This window comes from Paramormyrops kingsleyae, chromosome 6, assembly GCF_048594095.1.
Source record: "Paramormyrops kingsleyae isolate MSU_618 chromosome 6, PKINGS_0.4, whole genome shotgun sequence".
Lineage (NCBI taxonomy): Eukaryota > Metazoa > Chordata > Actinopteri > Osteoglossiformes > Mormyridae > Paramormyrops > Paramormyrops kingsleyae.
In genome coordinates, this window is record NC_132802.1 from 27368157 (window position 1) to 27384714 (window position 16558).

The following is a 16558-nucleotide window of genomic DNA, read 5'->3' on the forward strand; positions in this document are numbered from 1 at the left end:
CTTAATTATCAGGGCATGACAACACTAATCAGAGCAAGTGGCTGCTTATGATCAGTGACTTACCCTGAGTTCCAGTCTCCCCAGCAGGCCTGCGGAGGTGCGATATGGAGTCGAGGGGAGCTTGTCTGCTCTTATTCCATCACGCAGGTTCTTTGCCTTTCCCTGCTGACTAAACTGAGACCTTTGGGAAGTGGGAATAAAAACAGAAATAGTAAATGCATGTGTTTTTAGATTATGATTTTTTTTTCCATTTTATAATTCACTGTCAAATTAAAGGAAACATGAATGTAATGGGTCTCTTTAGTCTTCTAGAACATGCAAGATGCAGAGTCAATGTCCCATGTTGTGTCTATCTGGACACGTCAAATAATATTCCTTTCCATCAATCCTATGCAGTGAGATTGGTTTAGGGCTCACCCATGCATTCCTCTGTACTCTCCATTCCTCAGTCCTAGTGAGGAATTATTTCTGCCCGGAGAAGGAAGTAATGTGTCCTTACGATCACCGTCTTTATGATGAGATTCTGCCGCTGGATGCCACAGCTGAGGCATGTAGGGCAGTCGCAGCATCAGACTGCCAGGGCTGGATCAAACACGCCCAGACGTATTTCCCACACTGCATTGTGGGGGACGGAATTGCATGTGATGTTGATGAGAACATGTGGCCTGATACCTGGGATTGGACTCAAAAGCAATGAAGCAAAAAAGCACAACAAACTTTGTATTTGGGTAATTGTGTATAATTTCTTGGTTTCCTGAAATTAATAACTTAGTTGTATTGTAGTGATCTGTTCTGTATACTGTAGCATCCATTGCAACTGGTCATAAATTCACATTCTTACTTCTCACTCTGTTGAACCATCTGTGTATGTACTGTATGTACTTGAATTTGTTTTGATTGGCAGGAAGGGTTTTGCTGCAATAATGGGGAGTTTTCAAATTATGTAAAATTGTGACAGTATGTTGTAAATATGTTGACTGTTTTGAGAATGTGGCTACTGTTTTGACCACTTACCAAATCTGCCTATATATACACACTATTAGGATTAAGGGCCTCACTGAAGGGCCCAATGATATTAACCCCTCCAAGGCCTCCATAGCCATTGGATTTGAATGTCTGAGCTGCCAATCAAATGCACAGTGTCTGACCACACCCAGCCACAACCATGTTTCTTGCTAAATGCAGCACTAGTAACAGGGATGAAGAAGAAAGAATGCAAATAAGCTTTCAGTTTTACTTTCAAAATTTATTCAAAGTGGAATGAAGTTTTCAGATGCAAAGAACCAACGAGACCAATTTCTGCAGCAATGATGGTTTACATGTCAATAAAGAAGCATATTCGAACCGTAGATTTTCACATGCATTTGTTAGATGGAAAAATCGGCACAAGTACATAGATCTTTAAAAAAAACTGCTACCCCATTTTCACTTTCACAGTTAGCACATATAAAGTTGATGATTTAGAAGGAATATGCAGATCAGTGAAGTCTATTGATGACCCTTTTCATTTTGTTTTCCTTAGCTTGTGGAATTAAGTGGAATTAAGCACCCAATGCCCATGTGAGGCTCAAAGGAAAGGGGAAGATTTACAATTGCACTAGTAGAAGAAAAGAAACCATCAGTTTCAGAATCTCGGGAATTTTTGCCTAATATATAAAAGGCACTGCCAAATTAAGTATGTATTTACAGTTATTTAATGTAATAAATTACATAATACCACCTTGAATAGTATTACCTTCACGTAAGCCCAGTGATAACAGTACTTCATTCAGAGTTTGAAAGGGCCAAGCAAAGTGATGTATGCCCTGTGCTGGCTGGGATAGGCTCCTGGGGCCCAGTGATTCCTCCCCCGTAACAGGGACAGAGCTGGCCACTTTGCCTGGAGGCCGTAGTTACGCAGCTTGTTCCTGAGGCATTCATTACGTCCACCGGGGCGCCAGTCTGCTGGTGGGGGCACACAGCTCTAAGGCACTGGCAGGGCTGTTACAATGAAATCTGCAGAGGAAACGTGTGCTGTCCTTACCTTAATCAGGCCTGACTGCATATGTACTCTTCAGCACTTTAATATAATATAATGTGTGCTTTGGCTTCATATTAGTGGTAGATTTTCAACATCAGTGTGAAACTAGAGAAGAATTTATGAAAGTTTATGTTTACATAAACAATTACTGATTCACAAGCATATAAGAGGTATGAACACATACAGTACAAGATTTCATCTTGAATCCTAAATTAGCTTCCCTAGCAAAAAATGAACAAGAGAACAGGAATAATTTACTGAAAAAGCCCAATCACTGTGCCAGCTCCTCCTTTGCAGTCTACCCTCAGCTTCTGCATGCATGAGCTCAGTGCTGACTGCCTATCAGTTGATGTCAATGTTCTCTTCCAAGGTGCTCCTCACATTGTAAACAACCCCAGGTTTCACCCAGGGTGGGTCATCTATTCATTTATATCTCTGGTCATTTAAGAGAATGAGCAGAGGTGGAAACTCCAGGCTCAGAAAGTATAAATCCAGACCAAGATTTTGTTTCAACCAACCAGTTGAGTATAAAGAGTAACATTTGCAGAGTACTCAACTGGTTGGCTAAAATGAAATCTTGGTCTGGATTTTTACTTTCTGGACCGGATCTTTCCATCTCTGAGAATGACAATACTTCCTCCTGCTGTCATCTAGATGTCACACTGATGCACTTTGATGCATGTTGTGTATTACGACATGCTCCAAAGCAGCTGCTGTGAAAAGTAAGTTTGTATAATAGTTTAGAAGACAGCCCATCTTTGTGGGTGACAGAGTTTGTTGAACAACATGTTGTGGAGCATTCTAGCTCTTGCACTGGACTCCCATTACCTAGGTGATGAACTACAATTCCCATGAGTACATGAGATTCACGATTATACCCTAATAATAAATCTAATACTAACCATATGTATAACAAGGCAAAGTCATTGGACTTGATTGCATACCCAAGTCCTGCTTATTCCATACACTGCTCCATACAAAATGGTAGGATGACAATGGCATTTCCAACAGTTCCATATCACCCCATGCTAAGCCAGCGACAATTTTCCACTAAATGAATTCTACACTGTTGGCAGAAAGGCTGTGGAAATAATCGGAGGTGCCATAAAAAGTGGACTGAATGACTGCCAAAAGTAAGGTGGGGGTGGTGATGAATATTCAATGTGACTAATGTGAAATTAGTTAAATCACTTAAATTAACTGGCAGGTGTAAGACTCCCCATCAGCATCCATAAACTGCAATCTCTTCAAGGACGGCATGGGAACATTTTGTTACTAGAGCAAATTATGCATTATCATTGATAACGGATCAATGTGAATAGTGCGAACAATTATAGAAGTGTGGCCCTCAGAGAGCAAAAAATGGAACCTCATCAGACCCAGACAACTGTGCTGTAATCAAACCCAGGCTGGACCTGCCCTGCAATTTCTGGCTGCCTCCCATTAGTGTACATTCCTGTTGTCTGGCTTGTCCCCTCCAATCTCCCCAATATGTTCTTCCCTTGCTGTCCAGATGAACCAGAGCGAAAGGGAAGATAGAATGTCCCCTTAAGCTTATTAACTTTCTTGGGTCTCTTGAGAAGTTCCGCCTCAGGGTTGTCCAGAGGCATCCAGCCAGGTTTCTCCTTCAAAAGCTTGTCTTTGTCAGGTCTCACACTGCGCAAGAACTTCTTGAAGACGTTGGTGGTGAGGGAGAATCGCCGGTAGATCTCCTGAGAGCGGCTGAGTGGCAGAGGGGGAGCTGGCTCTTCCTCTTCTTCCTCCTTTTCAGCCAGTGCCCGCTTGCCCAGCTCTGGCAGGTCTAGCCAGTTGCCCACCAGGTCAGCAAAGACATTGTCACCTAGGACTAGTGGCTGTCGGTTGCGTCCACAGCTCATGAGTGTGGAGGTCCAGTCAGTTGAGTCATCAGTGCTGCTCACATTAGAGTCACTCTCCAGTGACTGCGCAGTCTGATGGAGGGTTTGTGGGTTTCTTGGATAATCCACAGCGTGAGTTAGCTCAGGTGTGCTCCAGGACACCGTTCCTTGAGAGACTGGGAGTGAGCAATGGCTGTTGTCCTGCGAACACATACTTTCTCCAAGTAACCTTTTTGGGAGTGACTGGTGGCATGAAGCAGAGGACATCTTTCCTGGACTGCTCCTATGCAGAGGCTGGTCTCGTCCTTGAGATAAACTGACCTGAGGCTGGCATGGCTTTGGGGGCGGGGTACCAGGGTGGCTCAGTGGAGGAGAGTAGAACATCCGATTATTTGGTAAAGGTGAATGACTTGGCTTTCCTGAGATTTCCAGCTGTTCCAGTACAGTCTGCAGCTGCAAAACTTTGAGTTCCTGTAGTGCGCCCATCATGGAATTCATCTGAGCATGGAGTCCATCTCCAGCCTCCCGCATAGACAGCTATGTGAAGAAGGAAGAGGAGTTATTCTACATGAATAGTTTTCAAACTTTCAAGCACAATATCAGGCCTGCATAAAAGGTACCGTTAGCAGTCAGAGTTATGGTGTTGCTGAGAAATATCACAAATGTGTTTCTGACTCAGCTGCCATAGTTTTTGAAGGATGACATTTTTAATTCAACTCTGAGAAATTCTTTCACTCGTGAACGTGAGAAACTGTTCAAAACACTTATCTCATGAGTTTTTATGCTGTTTGAAACATTCAACACTAAAATCCTTGCTGATCAAGGACGCTGGCTCTCCTTCTGATCTTCCACTCAGTGATCAGTGCCTCGTTCCCTTCCACCATAATCCCTCTCCCAGGGTGGTCTGCTTGGTGTCTGTCAATGATCATCTATTAAAGACCACTTCAATACCAGGGTGAGGAATTTTTCTGTATTTTAGGTTCATTCAAGTACAACAAATCAAGTCAAGTCAAGTCGGTCTTTAATGTCATTTGTAACCACACCACACAGTACAGTACACAGTTAAAAATGAAACAGTGATTCTCTCGGACTAAGATGCTGCATATATTAACACAAAACTAACACAATACAACCTAGAGAGTAGAGTGCATAGTGTGCAATCTGTGCAAATGTACCCATCGGTGGCACAACTGGAATTTATTGGCTGTAGTCTTCTCATGGTGTAAGTACAAGAGGGGATATTTATGATACTCAAAGTCTGCAATAGGTGTAAAGCTCCATTGATTATTGTGACACTGGACAATCAGCCATTTTCCATAGTGGGGAACAAGGGGTTTTGTTAGCTCATTCACCACTAGCAGTAGGGTTGCCACCCCCCAAGCCCCCCAGCAAAGTACTGGCCTGCCACACATTTATAATGCATTATTGAATCTGGCCCACAGATCGATCTTTAATTTTACACACCAAATAAAAAATGATGTAATGTCATTCTCTGCGACCTCCCCAGTCATGTAGCTCTTCCTTTAATGTTTCACTTTTTTCTGTACAGTTCAGTAGTTGGCCTTTGACAACTAATTCTCATTAAATTCCCATGGCAATATATGTGATTTTTTTCTGTTAAGTTAAAAAAGGTTTTAATTTAGACTATCAAAATAATTGAATAATCAAATCACATCATGACAGTAATTAAGTATTTCCAATGCATTGAATCATTCCTTCAATAACCATAATTGAATCCACTTGCTTGGGGCCAGCGATTTACACCGCTAGTCTGCAATAATTCCATGATCTCAAAGATTTTGATCATCTTACTGCATTGGTCTATTTGGACCTCAAGTCGAATACTTGAGCATAAGGAGTTCAATGAAGCTCAGCACTCATAACACATCCGTTATAATAACAGATACTTTATTGACCCCCATATGGAAACTCTCTTTACATTTCCTCCAATTTGGTCTTTGTAGGTGAGAGCAAGCTGACCCCAAATGACAGCCACCCTTAGCAGCACCCAGGGAGCTGGGGGATAAGGACCTTGTTCAAGAACCCACAGATGTGCCAAGGCCAGGATCAAACCAGCAACCTTCAGATCACAGGCCCAGAGGTTCAAACCAGCAACCTTCAGATCACAGGCCCAGAGGCTCAAACCAGCAACCTTCAGATCACAGGCCCAGAGGCTCAAACCAGCAACCTTCAGATCACAGGCCCTGAGGCTCAAACCAGCAACCTTCAGATCATAGGCCCAGAGGTTCAAACCAGCAACCTTCAGATCACAGGCCCAGAGGCTCAAACCAGCAACCTTCAGATCACAGGCCCAGAGGCTCAAACCAGTAACCTTCAGATCATAGGCCCAGAGGCTCAAACCAGCAACCTTCAGATCACAGGCCCAGAGGCTCAAACCAGCAACCTTCAGATCATAGGCCCAAAGCCCACTGAGCCACAAGCTTAGGTTACTCATTTATAGCTTTTATATTTCTTCCTTTTTATATTTATTCCTGTCCTTGCTTCCTCACATCATGTTCATTACACGTCATACAACTTACTCTCACCAAGGCCGTCTGACCCCCGGCTCCAGGAGTGTACAAAGACCTTAGATAAAGGGCCTGCTTCCCTCAGTGGGGGCAGAGACAGACACACTGAACTGGCCATGTGTGAACATCTTTCTATAACATCTGTCTTAATGAACTGCTTAAGGAACCTGCCTCATCATTCAACACTAAAAGAGCCTTAGGTTTCACTGAAGAAATCTATCACCCCATAGTAACTGCTGGAGATGACAGGGATTGAACCCAGGGCCTCATACATGCAAAGCACATGTTCTGCCACTGGGCTACATCCCCTAACTCTATGTCTGTATTCCAGTTCTAGTTCTGATATAGTATATAATACTTATATAATGTTCTTGTGGGCCATGATAACAAGCCACTTGAAATTGGATCTGTGTGAGAATGAGAACTTGGCTCTTCGGGGATGAAATGAAATCGGGATTTACTGTGATTAAATCCCCAGCCCGACCCACTAACTTCTTCATTGCTAAGTGATTCCCTCAGAGTTCCTCAGATGAATCATAGCTGTTTATAGAGTACTAGCATTTTGACATTTTGCCTTTTCTGATCTTTGGAATATAATTTTGGGCAGTGCCTGCTCAGTGGGGTTTGGGATCTGTGCCCATGTTCGAAAAGATTTGGGTTTGAACCCCACAGCTGGCAGAGTAATCATATCACTGTAGAGCCGGTGAGCACGGCCCTTAACAACTGCTGCAGTGCTGGCTGACCCTGCAGTCTCATGCCAAACTTTCCTCACTTGTACATCTTCTTGGACAAAAGTGCCTGCTAGAGAAATGTACTTAATTAATTTAAAATGCACTACTTTGAATACCAAGTTGAATAGAACAATTTGTCCACTGTGCAGATATGTGATATGGCATGACAAACAAATATGACATGAGGCTCAGTGGCCTAAGCTTCTGTGCCCGTGATTGGAAGGTTGCCAGTCCAGGCCCAGCCTTGGCACATCTGTGGGTCCTTCAGGACGACCCCCAGCTCCCCGGGTGCTGCTATGGGCGGCTTCCCTTTGGCAGCAAGCTTGTTCTCACCTACCGAGAGCAAGATGGGGTAAACAAAAAGAGAATTTCCCCCTGGCGATCAATAAAGTATCATTTCATTACATTACTCCAGATCTTCTTTGTGACTGTGGTAACTCTGCATCGGGAACGTGCAATGTAGTCTGCTGTCTTAGATTTATTTTTTCAAATTTCGCTTTTACCAATATTTTGAACAATTTACCAATGTTTATCTTCCACAACTTTTTCCTTGTTACCAGTTTTATGTTACTATTTTTTTACTGACTCTAATGTTTATGCAACTCTGCTCCTGCTGTTTCTATGCCAAATTGTTTATATTCATGTGTATTTATGTATCAGGAACTTTTGCCCGAGTGACATATAAGTGAAGCAGGTAAAACACCACAAGCTTATAACTATCAAGGAGGCTGAGTTTCCAGTGAGTGGCCAGTAACGAGTGCAAGACAGCATTCAAACAAGAGCTCTAGAAAACGCTACCAGAAATAAACATCAGAAAAACCAAAAGTAACTAAGAGAATCTAGTAGTGGTCTGCAATTATTGTAAACAGTGATCATAAATGGTAAATGCAAAGCCCAAAGGTAGCTCTGAAGACAAGGCATCTACCACTATCTACCACCATCTACCACTATCTACCACTATGTACCACCACCTCTAATTATTCTGCACATACATTTGCACTTCTCTTGCCTTGTGATTCCCTCTGTAGTCGTACAACTTATTCACAATTAGCTGAGCCAAGTGATTCACCTGTGTCTGTGCTGCAGAACCCCAAGTCAACTTGCTGGACTATTTCAGCAGAAATTGCTGATCTCATAAACAACACTTGTTACTGATTTACCTGAGTTACTTTTTCACCAGGAGCCCACCTCCCTACTGGCATCCGTCTCCATCTCCGTTTCCTTTATCCAAATCTTCCTGTCACCCCCTATATACTGTAGCTGTTTTATGAGCTCTATGCATTGACTGGCTGCCCGTTAGGTAGCAACAGCTTTGGTTGACTAATGGACACCTGCAACCCCAAGCAGATGAACACAATTAATATGACACATCATTTGACATTGACCAGGAGACACCTAATAGAGCTGTTGAGCTGTTTGAAGCGTTGATTCAGTTGTAGGATTGTCTCTGAGATGAACTGGAAGAGTCATTAAACCACCACAGATGTTAAAGATAGAAGAAACCTCTTTTCTTAGGAAGATTGTAAGCAATGTAGTCTTCAGGAAAGCATGAAATTGACTGGACTGTTACTCTCTGAATGTATTTGGATAAAAATCTGAAATTGGACTGATTCTACCATATATATGCAAATATCAGAGCTAAGGAAGTGCAGGCTTTGATGTCACCATTCTTTACTGAGTGAATATAGTCACTGTTGTTTCATTTTTCTCCACACGTCAACGTTTCCATCATTCTCATAGATATTTCTTTTTTCATCTGTCCACAAAGTCTTCTTTAAGACCTGGGGTTTCTCTTGCTATTTATTTGCTCATTTTAATCTGACCCATTTGCTATTGGTGCTGATTAAGTAGCTGTACTGTACAGCCTCTTTATTTTTCCAAGCATACTTTTCTCAGGATTACTACTTGATCTTTCTTTTCAGTAATATTTATTTTGCATTTTTTTTCCTACCCTATTTTCTCATCTGTCTTTTTAGATTTCTGGCCTGTTCTCTGCCAATCCTTGACTCATCTATCTCTCAGTTTAGATCCTTAGCAATTTTCCAAGTGTAATTTTCTTTTCAAATCTCGCTTGGCTTTCTTTTTTGCCATATACAGTTGTCTGGTCTTCATGTTGGCTTACAGAATATTCAAACCGCTTAATATTTTTCCACATTTTGTTATGCAACAGCTGTATGATTTCATGGAATATAATTATTTTTTCATAAATCTGCACATGATGCACCATAATTGAAACCTAACAACAAGTGGAAGGCAGTGAGTTACACATAATGTTGCCATGTGACTATGTTGTGTATGTGTAAACGCAGGATGCTTTACAGGGTCTGCAGCACTATTCAGGAAACCAAACACGTGTTAAAGGCCATTTGTGCACAAACACAGACGCAATTATGAGAAATTTGGGCTAAACACCAATTTCTCTTAAATAGCTTTAACCAAATCATTAAAACCTGAAAGAGAGCATTTGGCTCCGAACTCAAGCTTATCTGCACAGGAACTGCAGCATGACAAAGTGTCTTAAGTCATCCATTAAACAGAACCTGAGAAGGTGCCTGTAATTCAAAAAGAGCAGCATGGTTTCCTTCCTGGGGACACAGAGGGCATCTCTGTCCTCTCTGGGAGCATGCGGGGGCAGCAGGTCCTTCCCCAGAATCAGAGAGAGCTCTGTCAAGTGCAGCATGGCCTCACAGCTGAACTTAGCCACCCCCACCCCGCCCACTCCCCACCATCCTCACAGCCACGACAATGACAATGCTGTTGGTGTAAAAAATGCAGCGCTTGTTTAAGGGTCACAGAGGCTGCTAGCTTCCCGACCGAATGACGTGGATCAGGCAGACTATGAGGATGATGCGACAGACGACGGTATATGCTTTTGGTAAAGAACTCGGGTATATTCATAACGACCACTGGGTTCGGTTTAATTATAAGTTTGGGTACCTTCATATCAGGATGCCCATTTCGGGGTCATCGTCAATAATAACCCCTAGAAACCTTGATCAAGGCATAACTGAAGTCTTAAAATCTTAAGGTATGGTTCAGGAAAATATTCTCGCCCAGTACAGCCACAGAAAACACAACCAGAAATAACAGACACCCCTAATCTGCGCTGATTGATAGCATGATCTAGGCAGGTGCCATTTTAGCCATGACAGGCCACACATACTGTATGTAATCGTCCCCCAGAGCCATAACACAGGTGACAATAACAGACTCCCACAGCTTAATGTGAAATGGTAAGATGAACATCTAATAAAGCTTCAAGAGGAAGATTAACACAAACATCACTTCTGTGGACTGGGGCAGGAACACAGGGTATGCAAGTTGACAAGTACACCCACTAATGGGCAAGTTTGCACTTTTTCTTATCTGCTGCTGCATTACCTGCTGCTCTGCTACACTGTACCATACTATGTTATGTATAGGTGGCTTAAATACCACATTTCTATTAATGTTACATAGTTTACATACTGCATATTATGTACAGAAAGTTTACATTCCATATTATTATATACAGATAGTTGCATCATTCTATACCCGTTACATAGTCTATATACCATATTTATATTCTGCTGCTGCATTCCTGTTGCTATATTATGTACACTCTATTCATGTATATACTGTGTGTCTGCCCTCCTATCATGTCATGTGCATTATGTGTTAATCTGTACTTTACCCCTGTAATTGTGTGCATACAACCCCCCATATGTCTTATGTTGCACCGTGGTCCGGGGGGAGCGGCATCTCGTACCACTGTATACTTGTGTATGGCTGGCACAACAATAAAGTCCAACTCGACTTGACTTGACACGTTTCCTGGCATTCAACATCCAGATCTCAGATCCACTTATTATAATGGATTGTGGTCAACTCCAGCTCATATCTCAAACCCCCACCAAAATGGGTAACCTTCCCTCTACACCCCTCCTGTTTGGGAGCCAGGTCTTTGTGACATAGTAATTCTGGTTCTGTTCTGTAATATTTTTCATCATGTATATTTCAAAAATGTTTTTGCTTCAGTTGTTGTATGTGCTTTTTTCATTCATATAAAAAACAGATGAAAAGTTTTTGTGAACAACTGTGCCACAGTGAATGAAGTGTACTGAGATAAAAAATAATCAATTTTTGTTAACATGACCAAAATTTAAAATGCCAAAAATCTTTCAATGGACATTTAACCAACCCTTAGCAAAGCATATTCTGAAAACTGAAACTCTAATCTTGGATGTATCTGGAGAGCCATTAACTCCAGCAGACCTTAAAAATCATGCTTACTGTGCTTGTTTTCCTCTTGCTTCTTAATCATGACTCTGTGTTCCAGCACAGCTTACTTGCTCAAAGGGACAGCACAGAAACATTCATTGTTTTCCAGGGCGAGAACACTGACTCAGTCTAAATCAATTTGAAGTTTCTAATTTCAAGACAGAGCTGAATAACTTTAAAACCCTAACCCCTGTGAACACAGGTATCACAATGTAGCCTGTCCAGGACAAAACAGTCATGAGACTTTGTTGAATACTATGGTTATGATTAACAAAGGTCCTATCTGAGTGATCTGTGGATGTCCTGCCTTTTGTCATGGTCCTTCAGGTGCTAGTCCTTTCGCCTACTTTGGATTGAAGGGCAGTAGTTTTCCTACTGGTAAATACACATTTTTTTTGCAGATTACTCCAGACAAACGTAAATCAGGTTATACAGTGCCTAATGCTGTTTCACTTACGTACCTGTTTCACTTTTTTCATGTGCAAAAAGTGTCATACAGGAAAACAAGTTCAACAACCCTGGTGTCCATTTACAAATTTGATTCTCTCTCATGGTGCTGGAAGGCAGGTTTTAAATATATTCAGTATTAAGTAGATCTTAGGCAATCAGAGAAGATGTTTAAAGCTATTTATCTGCATAGTAAGTATATATTTGCTCAGAAAAAGAAACACAGTATATAAGATTATGTGCTAATGTCCAGCCACCCATAAAAGTGTTGTTGATGTTTTACTGGATGGCTAAATTAACATAACTTTAGTTTCCATATCCTCTATTTCTTCAAATCCACCGCCTGTTCACTTAATAAATTGGTTAAACAATCTGATAGATCTGTAGAGGTGGAGGAATGGGGGTGGGGGGGGCATCCTCCAATATTTTATTTGGATCCACCCCCCCACCCCCATAGATAGACCTTTAAAATGAAACTGTGTCCCCCTCTAATATCAAACTCTCTCTTGCGCTGTTGCAAACATGATATACTAGTGGTTAAGTTAACAAATACTTGGTATCTTGGTTACAGCAAGTACTGGGTTGAATTTCAGAGAGGATTTGAAATGGCTAAGCAAACATACTTTGTCAAACAGAAAATCATCGTTTTGCACTAACATAATGATAATTTTAACATATTCATTGACAACCCATAAGTTTTGTACAGTAGTATATGCAAAATTGTGGAAACACCTAGAATTTTTTGCCATGACTTTAAAAATTGTTACACTAATATTGGCGGTAATGGTTATAAACAATCAACGACTGTTTGCAAATATCATACATTGGACGATTAAATAAGTAACTGGAGTAACTGGAAAAAAGTTCTGCAGTCTCGAAAAAATGGAAGCGTCTGCACGATTTTGGCCACTAGTGTGTATTATCAGATTGGCCTCAAGATAAAAGACGATTAACCCCCCCCCCCGCCCCCACACCCTACAATCCATCCCCGTTTAAGCTGGTCTACACCACATTCCCAACGTAACACCAACTTTGGGTTCTTTAGTTCTGTCCTGTTCTATAACCAGTAACAGTTGAATTGCATATTAGCAAAGTGAATTTAACTTTAACCTTTAATCCACACACTGTCTTCAACAAGCAGGATGCTGTAACAATAGGTGCAAGGGTGTATGAAAGAGTTTTATATGAGCGGGACAGGACTTGATTTAAATGAATCAAAAATATTTTTTATTTTTTTTATTTATTTTTTTTGGGGGGGGGGGGTGGTTTGGGGGCGCCTTAACGAATATTGAGGGGTACATATGCCCCAACCCATAAGGCACATAAGGCAATGGAAACTAATTTTTAAAATCTCATTCAGCATTCCAAACAGATATCGTTACTACGTGAGTAATGCATACCAGTGTGTATTAATAAGTACCATGTTTTCTTCTGTTTTATTTAGTCTAAAATTGAAGCCGCATTGTAACTATAATAGGAATTCCTAGCAAAAATGAAGTGCATGTATATGATATAGACTGAGACTGCAGTAAAATAGTTAGAAATGCTGAAATGTTCTCATACCGTTACATTATGGTCTCTTTTTAGCCATGTGGCGCCCTAGGCATCCTTCACAGCCGGCACCCGCCCCCCAATTTATCTCCCACCGGATTGGGGGCGCAGAAGATGGCGCCCTAGGCGGCCACGGAAGTCGACGGGGTGACCGGCTTCACCTTCGGCTAAGACGGGAAACTCAGCAGCCATGTGCCGGTTTCCGTCCTGATTCCGCGGCCGACAGCTGCTTCACAAACCGCCGCTGAAACTAAATCAACCTTTTCGGTCGTGTTACTAATGCGATGCCATGTCATCTGTCCTCATCAGGCAAAAGTGCTCAATACGCAACTTTAACAGCAATATTTTATTGTAAATGTCTTAAGCAATTGCAGAAAATTGTCCAGTCAAAAATCATAATATCTGTGGCCCCGTGCACATATCATTTATGCAAATCCATGAATTTATTCTTCCGAAAATACAAAATGAACAACCATTTACGTACCAGCTCTTGCTTCAAACGTCTCAAGCATTTATCCATGTTTTTGCGGTCAGGTGTTGAATGTTGCTGTTCCATTTTCGTGGATGCAATTTATACATTAAGCACAACTTTTTCTTAGCTTTCACACATGTTTCCTCATACCTCGCTGGAGAAAGGAACTGAAAAGTAGAAAAGTAGTCCTTAACTGAAGTTAAAAAACGAAAACTTTCTTTTCAGGGTCTCGTTTTAGTTTTACAGAAATGAAATACCATGGAAATGGCTGTTTTTTCGCAGATGCTTGCAGGAAAATGCAAATGTATTCTAATTCCCCAGCTATCATCTGAGACTGGTTCACTCCGAGGTTAATCTTTCCCAGTGACTTTCTGAGATCAGCGGCGTCTTCGTGTTATCAATGAGCTGGACAAATACGCTAAACAGTTTTTCTCATCCCAGTAAACCCAGCTTACAAAACGCGCATTTCTGCTCCAGTGCAGACGAAACTGGCTCGACTGCATTTCTCTGCCAGATCATTGAACAGATTCAGCTGATGCAGATCCTCCTCTAAACCTTATGCCTGATGAATTTCTATTTTATGTAAGCCATTAATGTAATACCTGAATGCGCAGCTATTTAAAACATTATGAAACGCGATCTGCAGTTAAAGAGATGACAAAAGCTCATCGTGTTTAAAATAGCGCCCTATAGGCTACAGCACCACTTGCCAAAGTCGTGCTCTAGTGAGACTGAAAACTTGTCTGTCCTAGAAATGCAGTCAGAAGATTTCTGTTGTTTAAGTCGTTTACAAATCATCTGCAATGCCTGCTTGTGGAGATACTCTATGGGGATCATCCATGACAAAGGCGCTGCCCCAGGGATACCAGCTAATCTTAGTAACCGTGTTTAAAGTGTAGTTTAAAACGTTTTTTGGAGGAAAAAAGCACCACAATCGTAAACTCAGGACCGTAAAGCTGATCATCGTATAGCGAGTTACTTCCCTGAACATTATGCTGTGTTTGCTTTATTTAACTAAGCCATATTCATTTTATACAAAAAAAGTTAAAATATAGAGTCTTTTATTTGTATAGACACTGGCAATCCTGTTGAAATTGTAAAAAGAGAATGTGAATATCAGTTTATTATGATTCACCTGTGTCCCTGGCTTTTATCTATTTTTTACAACATTAAAACACCCCAGGAAGAGTCAGTATTGAGTTTCCAATCTACTTACACACTCAAGTTTACTTCCCCAAACTACCAAACAAACTCAAGTTACAATAAGTACAATATATAGATACAATTCTCCTACTGACTTTTATTGTTCAGTAGCACTCAAAATCGTGCATCATTTCGTGGGAAGTGTTTGAAAAATCCATCCCACCTGGCCACCCCACTGCAAGTGAAAGCTATTGCATTAAAATATTGTCTTCTGTATGACAGATTGTTAAAATGGACTATATGGAAACAACCATTAAGCCAGATATGTAATCAATCATAAACTGATCAATGAGTAAAGGGAAACACAAACTACTTTTTGCCATCAAAACTATCACCCGCTAAGCAGAATCACTTGTGATTCCATTAAATGTCATTCTGGCATTGTGCTTCATTGCTCTGTTTGCTGTTTTGCCCCAACCACTGCAGACTGCTTTTTGTGACTTTACTACTTTAACTGAAAGAGGCTTTTACATTTACAGATTTGGATTAGAGCAGATTGGGAAAAGTGTCAGGCCCTGTTTTCTGGGTTGTCCCCAGTGAGCCTATCTGGTGGTCTCTGCAAATATCAGCTCACTTTCCAGTGGGATGGGTTCTTACAGGCAGCAATGCTCAGCACACTGCTTCATGCTTATTCATCTCCCAGGGGGTGGGGCCCACAGCCCATGAGACCACACTGGATTAGCACTTTGTGGCAGCAGTCTTGTTTACACAATAAACAAAGTTTCTCTAACAAGAACACGTCTCAGTTTGCTAGAATATACGTGCACATGGTTATTACTTGTGTGTAAGAGAGCATTAAAAAAAATTTAAAAACCAACCACCCGTCAAGTTCCTGCAAGTTCTTTGGCACTCCATGGCATTGCAGTGACATGAATCACGCTTTGACTGCTGCTTCCTGACTGCGCCGTTCAGTTCGTTTTTATGACGTGCCTTTGCAGACAAGGTCTTGACATGCATATAACTAGGGCTCATGTGTGACATTCCAGTAGGATTTAAAGCAATTTTTGCAGTGATGACAGAAGGTCATGCATTTCTCAGAATGATTGGGAAAATTATTCCCTTACAGCAGGTTTAGTGAGAAAATGACAACAGGGAAAGAAAATATTAAAAGGGAAGTTTTCGTTCTTCCACAGCTAAAGGAATGATTTGCATAGAAAGGCTTCTTGAAAGAATGCAGAACTTTTAATTACCATTGTATCAAGCATGCATTGGCAAGTATTAACAGCTCCCTTTCTTGCACTTCTTTATCCCCTGTAGGCCACACAATGACTTACTTCAATTGACAGCACCTGAGTGTAACTGGCAACTGTGCTAACAAGACCCCACTCAACTACAACTGCTGGGGGAGAATGGAGGCAAGGAGTATGTCAGTCACCTGCCAACAACATGGGGATTTCACATTCCTTTCTGCATTGTTTTCATATTCTAGGCATATAAAAAAATCACAAAGATAATGGTCGCAATATGAAATCCTGTGATGCTGAGCACAA

The 16558-nt window shown here is 41.3% G+C and overlaps 1 protein-coding gene across 3 annotated transcripts; it reads right to left on the bottom strand.

Annotated features, from left to right (window-relative positions):
- Positions 1 to 1217: 1217 nt before the first annotated feature.
- Positions 1218 to 14657, bottom strand: inka2 (inka box actin regulator 2). Of its 3 annotated transcripts, none has more exons than XM_072712967.1 (3): positions 13878 to 14657; positions 8296 to 8466; positions 1218 to 4413 (listed from the first exon to the last, which is right to left on the bottom strand). In XM_072712967.1, exons 2-3 carry the CDS (start codon positions 8335 to 8337, stop codon positions 3394 to 3396), a joined length of 1062 nt encoding a protein of 353 aa, XP_072569068.1. In that variant the 5' UTR covers positions 8338 to 8466; positions 13878 to 14657; the 3' UTR covers positions 1218 to 3393. The 3 variants fall into 3 exon arrangements, with proteins under 3 accessions (XP_072569068.1, XP_023681372.1, XP_023681371.1); XM_023825604.2 differs by lacking the exon at positions 8296 to 8466 and having other exon boundaries at positions 1219 to 4413; positions 13878 to 14032; positions 14123 to 14653; XM_023825603.2 differs by lacking the exon at positions 8296 to 8466 and having other exon boundaries at positions 1219 to 4413; positions 13878 to 14653.
- Positions 14658 to 16558: the final 1901 nt, after the last annotated feature.